The 21,602-nt window shown below is 35.7% G+C and overlaps 1 protein-coding gene across 2 annotated transcripts in view; it reads right to left on the reverse strand.

The window, feature by feature from the left end:
• Positions 1-21,602, reverse strand: part of DPH6 (diphthamine biosynthesis 6) — a 204,033-nt gene that overhangs the window by 16,268 nt on the left and 166,163 nt on the right. Inside the window, exons 7-9 of one of the 2 annotated variants that reach the window (XM_040492227.1) lie at positions 15,987-16,081; positions 9,550-9,637; positions 7,768-7,887 (exon numbers count right to left, since the gene is read on the reverse strand). In XM_040492227.1, the coding sequence (XP_040348161.1) occupies positions 7,834-7,887; positions 9,550-9,637; positions 15,987-16,081 (237 nt within the window). In that variant the 3' untranslated portion in view covers positions 7,768-7,833. Of the gene's footprint in view, positions 1-7,767; positions 7,888-9,549; positions 9,638-15,986; positions 16,082-21,602 lie in introns of those variants that run through there. The other variant, XM_040492226.1, reaches the window with a different exon arrangement.

Raw genomic sequence — 21,602 nt, forward strand, 5'->3', positions numbered from 1 at the left:
CAAACTAATAATATCAGTCATATAAAAAACTCTATTCCTTTACATTCTTCCTCTTCCATTTTATATTACTAATGTCACAAATTACATCTTCATATATTTTGTATTCTTATTGTTAAATTTTTATTTGTAAAATTCTATATCAGAATTAAAAGTAGTTTACATGACACCATCATAGTAGTACAGGTTTCTGTATGTATATTCACCTTTGCCAGAAAGCTCTACATTTTCATATGCTTTAGTGTTACTGTTTAGTGTCCTTTTGTTTCTTTTTTCCTTTTCAACATAAAGAACTCACTTTAGCAATACTTTGAAGACAGGCATGTTTAGCAGTTGATGGACTCCCTCAGCTTTTGTTTTTCCGGGAAGGTCTTTATCATTCCTTCAACTTTTCTGAATGTTTAAAATTTTCTTTAATAAAATGTTGGGATAAAAAAAAGTGAAGTTAAGAAAATTTCAAAGAAAAACTAAGAAAATTTATTATTAGCAGGTTCACACCTAAAGGATGTTAAAGGATGTTAAGACCTTAACATGAATGTTATTATCTGGAATTATATTTGCCTATTCCTTGAGGAAACAAATTGCAGTGAAGTGGACAAACCATAAATGTACCATCAATGAATTTTGACAAATGCCATTACTGTCATCCTGGAAGTGCCCTTGCTTTTATATCTAAAGGATATTTTTGCTGGGTACAGAATTCTAGGATGACAGTTATTTTCATCTAGTATTACAAAAGATATGATTCCATTGTTTGGGTTTCTCCTTTTTTTCTTTTTTTCTGTTTAAAAGCTAGATTTTATTCTAATAGTCTGAGACTAGCCTGTTTTGAAGACACTTTAACTGTTTTTAATTTCTTTGCATTTGTTTTTAGCAATTTCATCAGCATATGCCTATAGAATTCTATTTTATTCAGCTTGGGTTTCATTAAGACCTCTTGAATCTGTACCTTGGGGTGTTTCATCAACTTTGGAAAGTTTTCAGTCATTATCTTTTGAGATATTGAATCTTTCCCATTATCCCTCTCCTTTCTTTCTGACACCAGTTATATGTATTCTAGACCACTTCGTTGTTTCTACTTCTCCTAACCTCTAATGTGTGCTTTCTATCTTTGTTTTTCTACATGCTTCATTCTTAATATTTTCTTTTCACCTATTTTCCAATTCACTGAATCACTCTTTGGCTATACCTATAGATGTTTCACAAGACCCTCTCCCCTTCCCGACCTTAACCCAAACAGTCATAGCTCACCACCACTATCTGCCATATGACCAAAACTTCTGGTCTTATTACTCTGAATCTGGGTTTAAATCTGTCACCATGGAAGCCCAGGATTCTCAGACTATGCTTATTCCATAAAATTGAATCCCCATTTCTTTGGGCAGTGAGGCAACTTTCCCACCATTTTCTTTAGTTTATATATTTATTTGTCTCACTCCATAGGATCCATAGGCTATCCATAGGATAAAAGCTTCAGGAAAGAAATGATTTTTGGGTGTCAGTTCACTATTGCATCCCTACTATATGAACAGTGCTGGGTATATAGATGTAAATAAATAAATATGTGTTAAACAAACAAACAGTATTCCACTTTTCTTTTATTTCTTTTAATACTTTCCCCACTTCTCTTTTATAAGAAATCAACAAAGTGAAACTTTATAAAAAACATCAGAAACTTTATTTTAAAAATAACAACAACAACAAGCCACATAGGAGAGCATAACAACTAAACACTAGGAAATAATATATAGTCAACTAGGGTTTGAAAGCAGAGAAGAAAATTGATTGGTTATTTTATATTACCTTCCCCCAAACTGATAGGTCCACCATGGATTCTGGAATGAAAAACACTCTTCCGCTGTCCAATTTGATTCTTGACTTGTCGACACAGTGGTATATTATTGCTAGTATTGAAATTCATGCATTTGGGACAGAAATGAGTCAACTAGCTCTCTAAATTTGAGTGAATCTGATACTTGATTACTCTGCTCCAATGACCTTTTGTAGCAATAGTGACTTACTGGTACCCAAAGCCAAAATCTCTCTGAATCTCAAGTTATGTCATTGAAGTTTATAGAATTAGGTTTTAAAGCTTCTGAAATGCCTTGTTTCCCCTTACCAAATCATTTTCCTCCTCTTTAGCTTGAGGACAAAGATGCGGAGGTAGGAAAAATGGGGTAGGAAAGCTGTACTGAACCAAATGTTGGTGAATATAAATCATCATTTATCTTCCTTCTTTTGTCAGTGGCAGCATACCTCTATGGATAGGATCTTCCAGTTTATACACATTGCTATGAGTGGTGAGAGCAAATTTTCATGCATAACAAACTCAAGAGGCCTTCCATCTGAATGCTTTCAGTCTCTTTTATACATATACTTTTCCCTGGCAATCTCTAAGTAGACTTTAGTATAGGATCAACTAGATTTCAACCCACATTGTGGGTACCATTTTCACTTGAGTTCTATGGAAAGTTTTAAAGGGCACTAATATGTCTCTTTCTACTTAGACTACTAAAATGTTGCAGAATCACATTTAAATATTTAGCACTAAAACTCACTACACCATCTCCACCCCGCCCCTTGAAGTTAATTTTCTTAATCAAATACTTAAAGTGTACAAGTATATGCTCATTATAAGATGTCACCAATTACAGATATGTAAGTATTAAGCTTTTCTATTTTCTCTCTTCATGCCCCTTTCCCCCAAAGAAACCAATATTATCACTCTGGTTATTATATGCCCATCCATATTCTCCTCATTCAAATATAAATAAATATATAAGCTCCTTGCCACCACCAATATTTTTCAGAAAAACAGGATCAAATCCTACATATCACTCTAGATGGACTAGAAATCTGTCCCGAATAACTTCATTTTGAAGTTAGAATTAAAATTACTCTGTAATTTGTCCTTATTTATAGTGAATTCCATAGGGGCCTAAGAGATTTTTTAAACAGACTAGGTCTCCATAGGTATTTGTTAGATTGAAGCAAAAAATAAAAGCAAGGAGATAGCTTAATGTTATAAAGTTTTTCAAGATATTTGATGACAGTTTGAAATAAAGCAAAATAAAGTGAAAGAGCCAAGAATGGACTATGAGACTATGGTCTATTTAAAAGTTATAACTTCCACGAATGTGGGCTTTTACAATTATGTAAAATATATAATTGTCCCATGAGATTATTTCAAAAATCAAAATTAAGTACTAAGTAATAGTAGAGTCCATTAATAAAACTGGGGCTAAATTTCTGTGAACCTGTTTCTTTAAATATGCAGTGGCTTTGCCAACAATTAATTTGAAATATTATTTCCCATAAAGCTGTTTGGAAAATCTAAAACAACTATATAAGGAAGAAAAAGCTTGTAATGGTGAAAAGTAAAAGTCTTGATTCTTCTGTTAAAGGTTATGCATTTTAATATGATCTTTTGGCTGATTTATGTAAGGCTTTGTATTTTTCATTTTCTCAAGGCTGCCACTGTAGTGATGTATGGTACATTTTAGCATCAAGTTTGCCATAAGCAATAAAGCCTGGGCCCCAAAGAAATTTTAATATATTTCCCCATTTTTTAACCTGGAGCTTTCCATTATTCAGTTATTTTGTTTAAGATCCCCTGTTTAGTTGATATAAGTTTTATATTCACATAAATAACTTCACAATTTTAACTTACAGATAAAATTTAAATAGATTAATTATTTGATAGAGAAGTTTAAGGGTCATCATATGTAAAGTGAAAATCTTAGTGATAATTTAAATTTTACACTGACAATCTGTCTAAAGGTTGTATTTTTATATTCTAGTCTGTTTGGAGCATTTTTTTTTCTCTAACAACAAGATAAAAGAAAAATAAACAAGAAATTGACTTTCATTAAATGGTATGCAACAGGAAAAGGAAGCACATTTCTATAAAATTCTGTAGGAAGAAAAAATGAAGAGAATAACAATTATAAATTCAAAGATCTTATTCCAGAACTAATAGTTGTTACAGAGAGTATAAAGATAAAAAGGAAATAGTCCTCAAGAAATTCATGACCTAGTGTTAATAACAAGTGCTTAAACATTATAAGATATAGCTGATTATTTGTCACAAGAAAGGAAGAAACGAAGTGTTAGGACAGTTCATCAGGTGGGGCCATGAATGTTTGAGCTCAAGCTCAATCTGCCATGAATATCATGGGTAGGATATAAACAGTTAAAGAAAGTGAAGAAGAAAGGAAGACAAATAAGATAGAAAAAGCAAAGGCAAGAGAGGAGAGAAGCATAAGGCACAGTAAGAGAGTATCCATCTAATGACTCCATACTACTGGAGTAAAGGATACACGTAGGGGGGTCCTGAGAGCAAGATTGAGAAAGGATGTTATGGTTAACATGTTGGACAGTCTTCAATTCGTGGCTAAATATCTTTTTTACTTAGAAAAAAAATGTAGCTGTATTACACATTTTTGTGCACAGAAACAAAATCTAGGAAGAAAAATCAAGATGGCAGTGGGACAGAATTTGGGGATAATGAAAGCGAGGAGTCCACTTCAGGAAGCTTTATGTTCTCCAAGAGTTTAGGCAAGATACTACTTTCACTAGAGAGATGGGCATGGAGATGGAATGGTGTAAAAGATAAATTAGACTAGCATGTAAAGAACTAGATAACCAACTTAATGTCATGGTAAAAGAGAGAGAGCTGTTAAGAAATGATGCCAGTATTCTTTTCCTGAGTTATTAGGGGGGAAACAGTGTGTTAAATAATAAAAATAAGGAGAAAGTACATTTAGAGAGGACAATGAGTTCAAGGTTTGTACACAATGAACTTGACAAATACTGAATACAGTCGCATCCAGCAGCCAGTCGGAAATAAGGATCTTTAAGGAGAAAGGGCAGTTATCAGCAGAAAGATCAGAAAAAGAGTGACTTGAGAATCATCTGCATAAAGCTGAAAAGTAGACTGTGGGAGAAGATGAAATCCCAGAGACAGAAAATATGAAAAAATTTAAAAAAATGTAGCCATAAAAGGAACTTGGGAGTATATACTTGTTGAAGGTAAGAAGCAGAGAAACTACTGAAGGAAACAGAAGAAATCTTGAGCGAGTTCAAGTCAGAATGGTACAGGGACATGTAACCATTATAGGGGAATTTTTCAAGCAGGTGGTGGCCAATATTATCAAGGAACAGGATTAATTAAAGATTATGAAGATTGAGAAAGGACCAAGAGCACTTCATCAAAGTAACTGAGGTCAAGCTAGATTGCAAATGTTATAGAGTGAATGGAAATTAAAAGAATTTAGGGAATAGATATATATTTTCAGAGTGGTATTCAAGATACTACATTCTAGATCTATTATTTGGGGTGGAGGTTTAATTAATTTACTCTGAATTTGTAATAGCAATGTGATTTTGATAAAACGTGTGAGAAAGTATCCATATTTTTGCCCTCTAGCATTTATTTACCTTCCTTTTGGAAATCATACTTCGTTTTCCCTCTAGAATCCTCTTCTCTACTACTTGGGTGAGTTCAGGAGTAAAGCTAGTGACTAAAACAATGTGATAACACCACACATCTATTAGAATGGCAAAAGTCCAAAATATTGACAACACTAAATGCTGATGAGGATGCTGAGCAACAAGAATTCTCATTCATTGCTGGTGGGAATATAAAATCATGTAGCCACACTGGATGACAGTTTGGTAGTTTCTTATAAAAACTAAACACAGCCTTAACCATATGATCCAGCAATCACACTCCTTGGTATTTACCCAAGGGAATTGAGAACAAAAACTGGCACATAGACATTTACAGCAGATTTACTCATAATTGCCAAAATTCAGAAGCAACAAAGATGTCCTTTGGTAGGTGAATGATAAGTAAACTGTGGTACATCCAGACAACAGACTGTTACTCAGCACTTAAAAACTAACGAAAAGACATGGAGGAAGCTTAAATGCATATTACTAGGTGAAAAAAGCCAAACTGAAAAGACTACACATTGTATGACTACAACTATATGACATTCTGGAAAAGATAAAACTATAGAGACAGTGACAAGATTAGTAGTTACCAGGGGTTAAAGGGAAAGCAAGGATAAACAGGCAGAGCACTGAGGATTTCTGGGGCAGTGACACTATTTTGTATGATACTGTAATAGTGGATACATGTCATTATACGTTTGTTCAAATCCATAGAATGTACATCATTAAGAGTAAACCATAATATATATACTTTGGGTGATAATGATGCGTCAGTGTGAGTTACATTGTTACACTGACTGTAACAAATGTACCACTCTGATGCCTGATATTGATAGTGGGAAAGGCTGAGCATGAGTGGGAACTCTGTTCCAGATACTCAATTTTGCTGTGAACCAAAAACTGTTGTAAAAAATTAAGTCTGTTCAAAGTAAACTCGTCTAATGTCAGCAAAGATAATACCCAAGAATTACGTTAACAATTTGGCTATTATAGATAATGCTGCTATAAACACTAGGGTGCATATATTCCTTTGAATTAGTATTTTTGTATTCTTTGGGTAAATGCCTAGTAGTGCAAGCTGGATCATAGGGTAGAGGCATAGGGTGGTGCTATCTTTAAGTTTTTAAGGAACCTCCATAGTGTTTTCCAGAGTGGCCATGCCAGTTTGCATTCCCATCAACAGTTTAAGCGGGTTCCCCATTCTCTGCATCCTTCCCAACACCTGATGTTTCTTGTGCTAATTTTAGTCATTCTGATAAGTATGAGGTGGTATCTCATTGTGGTTTTGATTTGTATTTCCCTGACGATGAGTGATGTTGAGCATTTTTTCATGTGTCTGTTGGCTATCTGTATGTCTTCTTTGGAAAAAATGTTTATTCATGTCTTCAGCCCATTTTCTACTTAGATTATTCATTTCCGGGGTGTTGAGTTTTGTAAGTTCTTTATAGATTTTGGATACTAACCTTTTATCACATATGTCATCTGCAAATATCTTCTCCCATTCTGTAGTTTGTCTTTTAGTTTTGTTCGTTGTTTCCTTTGCTGTGTAGAAGCTTTGTATTTTGATGAAGTACAGTAGTTTATTTTGCTTTTGTTTCCCTTGCCTCAGGAGATACATCTAGAAAGAAGTTGCTAGAGCCGATGTCAAAGAGGTTACTGCCTGTGCTTTCTTGTCTAGGATTTTTATGGTTTCAGGTCTCACATTTAGGTCTTTAATCTGTTTTGAATTCATTTTCGTGTATGGTGTAAGAAAGTGGTCCAGTTTAATTCCTTTGAAAGTTGCTGTCCGGTTTTCCCAACACCATTTGTTGAAGAGACTTTTTCCTTTTGGATATAAAAATTGTGTTTTTTAACGTTACAAAATAACCAGTAAGAGTTAATGATATTCTTCCTGATTGTCCAATGTTGATAAAATGAATACTGTATCAAAACAAAAATGACAAATCATGTTGGTGACACCCAGTAGAATAAACTTGATTGGCTAAATAAAGTGATTGCCTTTTCATCCTGATTTTCAAATGCTCTGCATCATTATATAATTGGAGGAGATGAGAGCAGGGAAGAGAGAAAGGGGAAAATAAACCAGCGTGATGAAAGCAAAGAAATGTTACAGAAATGAGAGTTGAAGACGAAATAAAGGGGAAAAAGGGCACACATCAGACAGAGGTCATGGACAGGACATGGTAACAAAAGTCATAGAAAGTGAATCCTGAAGAAATTGCCAATAAGAATGAACAAGGCTTTCACATTTCCCCAACTAATCAATGTTTCTATTAGAATAAAAAAATGTAAAGAAAGAGCTGGATATAGTAATTGAGAAAATACTATGTAATTTTTTCCATAAATGGCAGTTTAGTAAGCAATGTCCAAAAATGCTTTTTAAGAATTATGTATATAATTAGATGTTCTGTAGTTGTCAGGCAATGGGGACACCTAAAAAAAAGAAGAAGGAAAACTCACCATATTTATTCATATTTATCCCACCTTAAAGAAATCACATTCTTTTTTTCAAGAGGGCAAATGGACTGTGAAAACCAATGAAATACTAAAACAACAAGTGAATAAGGAGCTATTTAGGTAAAGCCGAACATACAGTAAGTGATGTCTAAACAAGAATTTGGTGGTTTTTATTTTCTGTGCATTGCATGTGGCAGCAATAGTAGCAGAGAAATAGAAGGTAAGAGGTTCCTTTCATTGGATATGAAGGAGGTTTGGATAGTACGACTTAATTTTCTTGAGGATTAACAGCTTTTGGGGAAAAGATCACCAGTAATCATCTAGCTTAATTCAGTGACTTACTTTCAATCCTGTCAACCCAAATTTTTCTGGACACTAGTAATTATTTTCTCACTTTGGAAACTCATTCTAAGATTTCTGGAGTTACCATTCTTTTCCTTCCTTTGCCAGTCCTCATTAAACCCTTTTGATCCTTCAGATTCCCTGTCATATATATAACTTGGGTGTGCCTCAAGACTTGGTGACAGAACATAAAAGATGCGGAAAACTTTTTCTGATCCTTTACATCCCAAGGAATGGACCTTAAATTTTTTTTTTTTAATGTTTACTCATTTTTGAAAGACAGAGAGAGACAGAGCACAAACAGGGGTGGGGTGGAGAGAGAGGGGGACACAGAATATGAAGCAGGTTCCAGGCTCTGAGCTGTCAGCACAGAGCCCGACGTGGGGCTCGAACTCACAAACCGCGAGATCATGACCTGAGCCGAAGTCGGACGCTCAACCGACTGAGCCACCAAGCTCCTCTCAAGGAATGGACCTTTTAGTCAAAGGATGCAATCCAGATCTTTACCTATTCCAAATACATCTTTAAATTGACATTCTGCTGTATCTTGACAATCAACGTATTTAAAATAAAACCCTTTATCACACTTCTGCCTCACTTTCCATGTTTCACTTGTACTTCTGTTCTCGTGGATAGTTTTGGAAAATCTGTTTCTTTTTTTCCTCCACTCTTTTTTTAAAAAAAATTTTTTTAATGTTTTATTTATTTTGAGAGAGAGAACCAGAGAGCGAGGGAGCACAAGTTGGGGAGGGGCAGAGAGAGAGGGAGACAGAATCTGAAACAGGCTCCAGGCTCTGAGTTGTCAGCACACAGCCTGACGCAGGGCTTGAACTCACTGACTGTGAGATCATGACCTGAGCCGAAGTCAGACGTTTAACCGACTGAGCCACCCAGGCACCCCCTTTTCCTCCAATCTTAAACTTCATGTAATGAAGCTCCGATTCTTCCTCAAACCTTTCCTCTCAGGCATATGTACAATAAACTAATTTTTATTTTACTAGCTGATTTAATATTTGATTATATAATATCCTGTCCTCTCACTACTTCATGTATATAGAATTCCCTTTTGAAGTGAATTGCAAACTCTTTGGAAATGTAATTTATTTTGCATCATATAGAGTTCTCAAAACTATAAACATTTGCAAAGTTCTTCACTAAGGATATGAAAAAAAAAACCACTAATGCTTTTTTTTAACCCTTTTAGCTATTGTTATAGAATTATATATACAGAACCAGTGCATGTATCTCAACTTTCTATTGAAATCACTGTTGAGTCTGAATCTTAGATTTACTTGCCTTGTCCTCCAAGTGCAATTCCAAAAAGCGTAGATAAGCAACAGGTGCAAATGCATCAGCTGAATGTATGACCACTTCTGATGCATCCCTAAAACACAAAAATTTTATAATGCATTTACTTACTACATAAATTATGGCAAATTGTTCTCTGCTAGTGTCTAGAAGAGACCAAAAATCCCGCTTTTGTATTTATTTCCACTGGTGAACAATATGTAGTGATTAACTACATATTAATAGTCCAATTTTTAATTGGGAAAAGGATCGGGGAAACGAAATTTCCAGGAAAAAGTAACGAAGCTTTTTGTCTTCATAACAACACACAGTTCAACTTTCAGGTTCACTCAAAGCTCTCTGAGCACTTTTGAGACTTAAAATTCCTATTCAATTTCATTTTCACAAATTTGCTTGGTAGGGGCTAACCATTAAACAATAGCGCTTTATCTTCATTATTCCTTTCATTTTCAAGAGGTAATTCATTCAGTGTTTCACACAAAATCTCAATTATCCTTCACAAAAGCAGTGCTGGTGATGGTTTTAAGCTCTAGGTGAACTCTTCACACTGCAATATCGTTGCTATTAAAATTGATTGTCTGACATAGTAATTACCACATTCAGGTAAAATGATATGAACTGCTTGCTGGCACCATATGGATACATGTAAATTAACTCAACTTTTATCAAAGATACCCTGTAAAGCACATATGAATAACTAAGATGTGTGAAGTTCTAATAACTAATTATTTTTTATTGTTGTTTATTAAGAAAGCAATAGTGTTTTGCATTTCAACCAAAATTTTAAAAATAGAAATTCCCCCATATCTCTTTAATGCCTTGGGAGCTAGTTCCATTGTTTATATTACTACATTGTTAGCATTTTAACCTTTGTAGGATAGCAAGATAAATTGTTACTTTATTTGACTTTGCCACTAATGTAAGTTATTTTTGAGTCCACTTTCGTAATGTAAAGTTATTTAATGGCAATAAAAGGAACCTCAAAATACTTGGCTCCAAAATATTAAACTTTCATGGACAAAATCTGTTTACTTTCCCCTTTGAAAGATCAGAGATAGAAAAAAAAATGTTTGATGATTAAAAAAGTCAACTACCATTCATGAACTTTTAATATCAAATATGCCTCTTGTTAGTGCTTAGGAAAAATAACATTAAAAAAGGCTTCTGTGACATTACAAGGAAAGCAACTTCTAGTATAAAAGAAACAGAATTATTAAAGAGTCAGGATCTTGACAGAAAGGTATAACTGCCTTCACAGGCTACATCAACCAAAAGATGTCTCAGGTATAATGAGGAGGAGGAGCAAGACAAAGTAAAGAGGGCCTCACGATTTCTCCCACGTGCCCCTCTGGCTTGTTAGCCCTAATCCTATTTCTCCTACTTACTCCAGAGTTGCTTGTTCTGATCCTATCTTGGCTCAGCAATCAGATTCCTATTCCAGTTCCTATGTACAGTCTCACTCTTACATTAAATTTCAATCTCCCTGTTCCTGATCTCAGCCGTGGATACGGACCCTGAGCCTTGATTATGCCTCATCTAGGCAGCTTGGTCTTGATATTCTTGACAATGGAGTACACCAAAACTCTAATTAACCCAGAACCAATGCTATGTCAGCAGAAAGGGTGTCAGCAACTCCCTTGTCACGCCAGTATTCTCCACTAGAAACAGAACATTGAGGGGCGCCTGGGTGGCTCAGTTGGTTGGGCGTCTGACTTTGGCTCAGGTCATGATCTCACGGTTCATGGGTTCGAGCCCCGCGTCGGGCTCTGTGCTGACAGCTCAGAGCCTGGAGCCTCCTTCGAATTCTGTGTCTCCCTCTCTCTCTGCCCCTCCCCCACTCAAGCTCTGTCTCTGTGTCTCTCAAAAGTAAATAAACATTAAAAAAATTTTTTTTAAAAAGAGACAGAAGGTTGACAGCAAATAGCTCATTTAATAAATGTAATTACTGCATTCTGAATAAAGATCGTTATTCAGAGAAAACACAGATATTCTAAGCGCTAAATAAAGAATATGATTTTTATGGATTCTATTAAACCCATAATCTCTAATTGACTAACATCAATTCATTCACTTATACAATAAGCCAGCCAACTGGAAGAGACTAGATCTCAAATGAACAGTGTTTAATGCTACCATTGCTCTTCTTTACCCTTTTGGAATATCCTCAGAGTTACCCAGGAAATTAAGACCAACTGTGCCACAGCAAAAATGTTTTCCAGTTGGCTACTTTCCTGTCCTTTCTCTATTAATACAAAGAGTCTGGGCACTATCTCTTATACAAGTGGGGCTTCTCTGCAGCCAAGGGGCCTAGCCCATGTTCCCTTTCACTGTGGCATTAGATTTACCCCTATTTACAACTTCAAAAGGATAGGTGAGTCAGGCCAGGCTCCCAAGGTGTGAGGTCAGGCCCTATCCCCTCACTTCAAAACAAAAAACCCTGACATTATCTCTTGAGACACAGCCATGGTCTTTGTTCCTACCCTTCTTCTAAAAAGACAACTGTAAACAGATACTCTCTGTGGATTCACACTTCTCCTCATAGACATGTCCAGTATCATTTCTGCAAAGCCTTCCCTAGTTTTCTCCTTTATGTGCTTTAGTAATGTGTTCACAGACTTTTCATTGCACATCTACTACATTATAATTACGTGTTTGTATGCTTGTCTTCCTTCGTAGAGAGGGAACAGATTTTGATCACCTTTGTCTGACTTACCCCCACCCGACCTCTCTTGGCTCAGTACAGAGTACATTGCCTGGTATTTATCAGACATTTGCTGAATAAATGACTGTATAGTGAAACTTTGTTAAGTATCTTCACACACACTAGTGAGCTCTCACAAACCCACACTAATTTTTCAGTTACCTATCTTCACATGAATATATACTTTTTCATATGTGCATGCTGTATGTATACATGTGTGTGTATACACCAATAATAGCATATAGGATCTCTAGCATAATAAAGATAATACCTAATAGGTTTAAAAATTTAAATATAAGGAAAATAGTTCATAAATTTAAGTAAATTCCCAGATTATACAGGATAGACGTCAGAAGGTAGATAAGTGCTTGATTCATCCTTATTGCTAAATGTCACATTATGATGCTCTGTGCTGAATTATGCCTTGAGTGGGTAGAAAATAGGAGTAGGTGGGGAAAATGAGTACAAAGTATTTTAACCATGGAATTTAGTTCTCCCTCTCTCCCTCCTTCTTTCCTTCACATTCTTCCTTCCATCTGTTCACCCATCCATCCATCCATGCATGCATCCATCCCATGTGTAGCAACTTTACATTAGCAGGATAGTAATACCAATACTAATAATTCAAATGGAAAGGTGGAGTTGTATCAAATACTGACATTTACAAAATATGTTCATCGACAGAAGAAAATCACTTCCATTAAAACAACATTAAGAGTTCAGTTTTTATGTCTGATACACACAGATATATATTTCAAAGTAAGAAGTAATAAGTAGGCTCTTTATTTGAGGATCTACAATTGTCTTGCAATTATCCTCCTTTGTTAAAGGCTAGGCTATAATTCTTTTCCTCAAGGCCTTTCCAGAAACAAACAAACACCCACCTTTATTTTCTGAACTAAAAATCTGTACCTAGAAGTGAGTAATAACATTCTAATTGACATGAAAAGTGAATTGTGAAATGTTCTAGTTAGTAAGTTTTAAAATTACTTCCAGACAAAGACTGCTATATGAGTTACCTGTAAGATTTAAAAAATGTTAATTGAGGCAAAATGTATATGATAATAAACATCCAGAACCACCTCAATTTCTCTAAATTACTTCATTATACAAAAAGGATTCAATCTGTGTTTTTGAAAAAAAAATCCCTAATAATAATCAAATCATTTTGCAAGTAAAAGTTTATTTTTTCTCCCCTTAGAGGTGGTCTTCTCCTTCTCATCAAAAAAAAATATATATATACAAATTGATTTAGACATTTGAAATGAGCTTCCTAATAATCAATTAGTTTTATGCCAACTGTGGCAGGCCACTATTAAATCAAATAGAACAGGATAAATTGTTAAATTTATCCAAGGAATGAATTCAAAGTTACAAGATCCAGATTGATTGATTGATTGATTGATTTATTTATTTATTTATTTATTTATTTATTTATGAGAGACAGGGAGAGACAGAGCACAAGTGGGGGAGGGGCAGAGAGAGAATAAGACACAGAATCCGAAGCAGACTCCGGGCTCTGAGCTGTAGGCAGAGCCCGACATGGGGCTCGAACTCACAAACTATGAGATCACTACTTGAGTCAAAGTCGGACGCTTAACTGACTGAGCCACCCAGGTGCCCCTACAAGATCCAGTATTATTAATGGTCAATTGTTAACAAACAGTTACAAGAACTACACTTTTAATTGTATTTCTAAGTCAAATAACTTTAATTTGTCTAACCTGTTATGTTAGGACTTTGGTATGGGTGATTTTCCTACCTCTCCTGTTGCAGGAAGAACTCCTACAGGGCAGGGCAGTAGCTTACAGAGCTCTGCTCACACAATTCATCTCAATAAATGATTATTCAATTGAACTGAACAGCTCATTTCGGCACTAGAGGGTTCCTTTTTTTTTTTTTTTTTTAAAGTAGGGGGTTCCATACCTCCCCTGACATCCCTCTCTACGATAGCATGACTAATTTCCCTCATGCTATTGTCTTGGTCAGGCTCAGGTTTCTGTGCCTACAAATGATGTCTACAAAAGATTCAGTGTTTAGGGCTAAAGCCCTATAATAAACAGACCTTCTGGTTATGTAGTGTAAAGCAGTACATCTCTTAGAATTCTAAGTTGTTCATAAAGACTTCTAAGACCTCAAGTTGTCAAGAAAACGGGAAAAGTTTGCTTCTTTGGCATTTTTCTCTTACTGTGCTTTGTTTTGTTTTGTTTTTACTAATTTAGTTAGACCCATATTAATAAGCAAATATATTGCAAGTTTCCCATTATACTGTAATTCAACCTAGCATGCAAATACTCTTCTTGAAAAACCAGATAGTATAGAGTAAGATCTAATGTACACTTCATTCAGGAATCATACCTGAATGAAGAAATATCTCCTACCTATGAACTTATGACTTTTATCCTTTATCATCTTGTATCTTATTTGTGTACAGATGTATCCTCCAGCTAATCTTCAAAGGCAGGACCTATCTTTTATTTTAGTGTTTATTTATTTTGAGAGAGAAAGAGAGAGGGAGAGCAAAGCATGAGCAGGGGAGGGGCAGAGAGAGGAGAGAGAATCCTAAGCAGGCTCCACACCTGGTGTGGAGCCCAACATCAGACTCCATCTTATGACAGTGAGATCATGACCTGAGCCAAATCAAGAGTTGGACACTTAACCTGCTGAGCAACCTAGGTGCCCCGCCATCTCTGAACAACAATGATGTGCAGTAGAATGCTTTAGACATAATAGGTACTTGATAAATATTTGCCAAATAAATTATTCTGTTGATGGTTATTAAAGGAAAAAAGTTAGAAGAACATGAAAGAAGAGTGGATGATTATTATATATATGATAATGAAAGTATCCTGGCCATGTTTCACTAGATAAACGTATCTGTTTAGAAAATTCACCTAGAGTTGTCTTAATTTTCTTAGCTCACTCCACCGCTCATTATTAATATGTACCAAAAAACCCATCCCTTAGTGGTAAACATGTTGAAGCTGTTCCTCAATACCGGATTCTAATCTTTCATCAGATGAGGCTTCTGAAATCAAGCATAATTCTGCCAATCTTTTCCAAGAATGAGAGCTTAGGAAAAGCAGATAAAGTGTTCTTTTAGCATACGAGAAGAGTGGCATAACTTAGAGTATGGATAACAATGTAACAAACTGAACAACAACAACAAAAAAAACAAAGTTCTTGTTTTTCACTAAACTAATTTTAACAATCTTATGCTCACCATAAATAGAATTCATTAAAAAAAAGTTTATATGTAAAAATAACCCCCCAAAATGAAAGAGAAATGTTTAGCATTACTATTCCAAGTTGCTAAAAGCCAAGAAAAAGGAAAAAGAGGATGGAGTTAATGGAACCCACAGGCTACTGATGTGGCAGTTTATCAAATGTAGCTGTAATGAAAGATAAATAATACAGGCAATTCACACTTCATGAAAGGATAAAAGTGTCAGTGTGTAGGTACCAGTTTTACTGCAGGGCATAATCAGCAAGTAAACGAAAGTGCAATGTCTAAAAAGTTTATAGCCTTCTATGAAGGCCTCGTCTTGTCAGGTATTGATTTAGGTATTCAGACGATTTCACTGGTATTAAACAAATTGAGTGTTTGTGAACTTGGAGGACATGTTCTATTTCTCCCAACAAAAGTTGCCTCGAGCTTAATGTTAAGTTGCTTCCATCACTTGAATTTAAGGAAAGTGAAGAAAATGCTGAAATGGTATCTTACACAATTATTTTCTTCTTAAATAGAGGGCAATCCAAAGTGAACGTTTCATACTCTCCACCTTCTCCACAAACATGGACTCCATACTTCTTAGAAAGCTAAAAAGAGGAAAACAACAACAACAACAACAAAACTTAAAATTAGATGGCAAAAATTGTCACTTAATAGCATTTTTCCCTAAAAAAAATAATGCAAGAAACTTTAATTCCAAAATACATCACAAGCTACAGGAAAATAACTTTATATTTCTACTTAAAACATATGTTTAAAGCCATCTGAAAAATGTTATCATAAAGCATAGGAATGTTAGTAATCCCCAAATCCTTGTAAAAAGATGTAAAGGACCAACATTTTATGTATAATGAGAAAACTTAGAGATCATTATAAATGTCAGGAATGACACCAGCTTTAGATTCAAAGAAGGCTGGAAAGGTACTAAGTCATTAGATAGTAAATGAGAATATACGCAGCCAAACTGTGCTTGCTTCTTGTCCTTTGACCTATATGTGAATGGGGAAAAATAGGTCATGTTTAGGCCATTTTTCCGAGACACAGAGAAAGCGATCTAAGGTCTTTCCTGTGGCCTGTGAACAGAAAGGAGTCACAGACATGGTTATTATGCTTGAGGCTATTTTTCGTGAAGTTCCAAGGGTACCAAGAACTAGTGACGTTCCAAAGCTGTAGACAAGTCTTAGGAAGGTCTAACTCCAAGAAATGTTGGGATAGATAGCTTATCATGTTGTCTAATTAATTCTGAAATTAAAAATCAAACAAGCAAGCAAAGAAATAAACAACCTGTGATTTGCATTAAATATAAGCTGTATTATTTAAATAATCCTGATACCAACAGTAAATTAATCTCCCATTGGGCTGATATATGACTGGAATTGATGCTGGGGAACACGCTCACTGGCTGTGTCAGAGAATCTTCCTGCTCTTGTGTAGACGCTTTATGACTGTGATTCTATCCCCTTTGTTCTGAATTTCATAGCTTTCCCTGCTTATAGCCTCCCCTAGTCCAGAGTCCTTACTGCCCAAAGGAAGAGTGACTCCATTGATGTCACTGTTACTGCCAGTGCTGGGACTATGGCCTAAGTCTTCAGTTTTATCTGAATAGTTATGTATTTATTTCTTTGGTTATTTTTGTGGTTGTGCTATAATTCTGAATCCATTACATTTCAAGTCTTGACTATGTGCCGTTAGGGATTCAAGGCATGGGTTTGTGAGAATTCTGTTCTCTCCAAGGATCAGCAGTAATGTGAATGACACCGTAAAGCCTAACAGTAAGAAAAGGAGTGAAAGAAAACTGGGTGGCATTTGCTATACGAGCTCACAAGAGCAAAGCAGAAATTTTCACCATGTTGAATCATGAACTAGAGTATCAGCAAGGCAGAATTATGGCAGTGGCCCTTTTGGGAGCAGAAAACAAAAACAGCTTACTTTACCATATTAAGTCAAATTAAATAAATATCTGCTTTGCAATAAAAATGTAGAAACAAAAATGGGATATGGGTTTCAGCAATGTCTCCTCGTTGTACCAGCTAGGGCCTGTCCTCTTTTTGGCTTATCTCCCTTTCAATGGTCTTCTCATTCCAGCACCTTTCCACCAAGTGAACCTTCAAATCTCACTTTTATGGTCAGTCTTTTTATGTGAGAGTATACATTACCAATTATTAGCTTCCTTTAATTGGAAAATGCTGTATCCAAGCTTTTCATACTTTCTATAATCTACCAGCAAAGAATAGCTGGATTTTTAAATTAAAGTTGGCATTGCTGTTATCCTACTGAAGTAGTTCTATTAGTCTCTAGTAAAAATAATGTAAGTTGCTATGTGAAACCAACATATTATCATTATAAAAAGACTGCCAGTACTAGGAAATCTAAAATTTGGATGTATCCAGTGATATTTTCATTTCACACACAATATTTCCATAATATTCATGTAATCACTTCTTCAACTAGTATCTATTGAAAAATGATTATTAGGCAGGTCATGCTAGATGAGGAAGATCCAAAAGTAAATTAAGACAATATCCCTGGTGTTTTGAAGCTTATCAAATATCCTACACCCTATATTTCAACACCACAAGATAATGAAACAGTGATGTTTCTTCTATTACTAAACATACACAATCTCTTCTCCCTTTCTATTATTGATTCATCAGCATAAACACAGATTCTAAGTCAAGAAGTCTGAATAAAGAGCTCACTAGTTTTTATAGCTGATGAACCAAGAAGTAGTCTTGAATATGAATGCTTAGGAAGTCTTTTGCAGCCATTCTAAACTCTACTAGCTTCAAGCTCTAATAGACATGAGTCCTCAGAGAAAAATCCAACTGTATCGGCTTACTTTTAGCCAGCTCCAAGGCCCTTTGACGTTGTGAGAGAACTTTCTTAAGAAGCAAAGCCTATGCTAGTCAACCACTCTCTGTAATGAATCTCCTGCGAAGACACAGCATTCTATTAGAAATCAATATCCTTGCAGCACCAAAGCACGATGTATGCCTGTTATAGAAAGGGTCAGTTTAGGGAAGTGGAGAATCCAGATGGCAGAGCCATTCCAGAGACATGTTTGTGATACACAATATTCACTTTACTCTTCTAAAACCTGTTAAGTCTGTGTTACTAATATACTGTTCACAGAAAACTGCAGCTTAATAAAGTTGCAATATGTCTCTAACATGTCTCAAGTCCATGTCTGCTTTCAACTCAAAATTGCCATTATTGCATGCTAGCACTTAATCATTCCAAATACAGTTTTGCAATTCTCTTTGATAAGTTTTTCTATCAATCTTACTGTCACTGAAAATGCTAAATAGGTAGCAGTTTTTTTAAAGTTTAGTTTCTCACTAAAATTATCATGATTTTTTCTGTAATTTAAGTACATAAAATAGCAATCTATATTGAAAAATAAAAAAATATTTTTTTTCATATTTCTTCACTAAGGGCTAATATTTATTAATGATTAAACTATATTTAACAATTTCAGTTAGTATGTAAAAAGTGGAAAAGACAGTTGTTTTCACCATAACAGCAAAAATATGTCAGACAGGTTACAAAATCATGTTTTTTTTTTTGTTTTATATAGAGAGAGCTAAGGATGCAAAGAAGTCTGGATGAACTAAATTCCAGGTTGGGGTGGACCTTTCCTAGGCGAGTGAAGATGCATGGCCGCTTTCCTAATGGGAGAACGGCATACTTCCACAGAGAGACTTCGATCAGCGTGTGTAAAACACATGACCATCTGTGGACTTCTGCAATGGCTTATTAGAGTCCTGGAGAGACCCAGGAGTCAGTATAGCCTGCCAATTCTTTCCCAAAGGCTTTAACCAACTGCACATAGTGGCTACATGCAGAAGGCTGGGGCCAGGACAGAAGAGAAGAGAGAGAGAGAGATTCCTTTGGGAACATCTATTCATCAAGTCTTTTCTATTGAGCTTTCACTGTACCAAAGGCTGGGGATAGAGCAGGAAAACTAAGAGATTTTTTCCCAAGGCTTGGAAGGCCAGGAAAAAGTCAAGGAGAGGCTCAGAGCACTAAGCCTGTGAAAAGGCACGAAACACTGGTGGCAGGACAGTAAAGCAGGGTGAGAGGACAGAAGGGAGGAAGGAAGAGAAGGAGGGAGGAGAGGGGAGTGGAGGGAGGGAAGGGGAGAGAGAGAGAGAGAGAGAGAGAGAGAGAGAGAGAGAGAAATCTAGACTCACTGGGAGCATAGACCACAAGCCCTGATAAATGAAGAGCCCTGATCCTACTCTTGAAGCATTTGAAAAAAGTAGTAAACTGAAATAAAATGCAACTCAGATCAGACCCAGCTCAATTAGAGATTAAACAGAATAAACACCCCAGACTAGCTGTCAGACAGAGGAAGGGGTGTGGTTTGGGGAGGGACGGTATTACTTTAGTCTCTACTCTTCTTTTTTATTCAGTATCTACCACAAAATATGTAAAAAAAAAAAAAAAAAAAATTTGAGATGTCAAAAAGTGAAAACTGTGAATTATAATCAATAGAAAAACAAACAAAAACGGAAACAGACCCAATATTAACCACATACTGGACTCAGTAGGCAAAGACTATAACATAACTATTGTAAATATGTTAAAGAATTTAGTGGAGAAGGTAGGCAAAATTCATGACCAGAGAATAGTTTCACCAAAGATGGAAATCAAGGATAGACAGATCTAGGTTCATATACTGGCTCCAACACTTACTAGGCATAGAACCTAGGATGAATTGCTTAACTTCTCTGAATTTCCATTTTCCTAGTAATACCTACTCTTATAAGTGTGTTGTCACTGCTAAAACAGATGATACATACAAGAGCTCTTAAGTGCATAGTAAGCACTCTCAATATATGCTATTTTTTCTCTATTAGGTTAATTTGCCCTTCCCTTGGGCCTTCTGCTCTTTGACCTATACACTCCCTTTTTGAGGATCATGACCACTATTCTATTACTTCTATGCAAATGGCTCGCAAAGCAAAAACCCTAGTCACTATCTCTCTCCCATATATTAGGCCCCTGTCAAAATTCTTTTTTTAAATGTTTATTTATTTTTGAAAGGGAGGGAGGGAAGGTGGGAGGGAGGTAGAAAGAGAGAGAGAGAGAGAACACGAACAAGCGGGGGAGGGGCAGAGTGAGAGGGAGACAGAGGATCAGAGGTGGGCTAAAGTGGCGGCAGTAGAGAGCCTGATGTGGCGCTTGGACTCACGAACCTTGAGATCACGACCTGAGCCAAAGTCAGATGCTTACCTGACTGAGCCACCCAAGCACCCTCAAAATTCTTACTGTTTTACTTGGGAGTCTTGTTGTTCTAAATTTAACATGAATAAAGCAATGTTCTTGATTTTTTCTCAAAACCTTCTCTCCCTGCTCAATTCCCTATTTCTGTAATGGCTCAATCACAATGAAAACTTGAAATATTGAAGAACTTGACTCCTTCCTTTCCTTCTGTCATTCTTTCGGCCAGAGAGCCTACATTTTAAATTTTCACATTAATTCATTTATTGAATCAACAAAGATTCACTCAGTACTTACTAAGTGCCAGATCCTAGTCTATATACTAGGGGAATGGTAGTGAACACTATCTTCCAGTCTAATATCCTTCATGATCACTTCACACTTCAACAATTACAACCATCTCTTGTCTTCCTGCTTAGTTTTCATAACTCCCAATCTACCCTACATAGTATTACCATACTAACTCTCCTTAACAATATATGACCATTTGCTTAAAAGTTTTTGGGGGCTGACTGTTACCTGTTCAGTAAAAAGCAAACTCTGTAGACTGACAATCAATGCTTCATCCATTTCATCCGATCCTTTGCATGGATATAAAGATTGAAACGTAATACAGTAGGTAAAATAAAATAAAAATTCAAAAGGATCTTGACTGGCTGAAGGAAAAAAACACACTAAATCTTATAAAATGAAATATAAAGTGATAAACCCCAACATCTAGTTTTCTTCTCTTCAACTTAAAAGGAATTGCCCTTTTTATTGCTTGTGGGACTACACTATGATATATTTCTGGCTTGTGATATATTTCTGCACTGCATCACTATGTACCTCTTGAATTTAAAATTTTTCATGTGTGACTTTTTCTCATGAGACTATGTTTCT

This window comes from Herpailurus yagouaroundi, unplaced genomic scaffold, assembly GCF_014898765.1.
Source record: "Herpailurus yagouaroundi ecotype Mexico unplaced genomic scaffold, PumYag 184, whole genome shotgun sequence".
Lineage (NCBI taxonomy): Eukaryota > Metazoa > Chordata > Mammalia > Carnivora > Felidae > Herpailurus > Herpailurus yagouaroundi.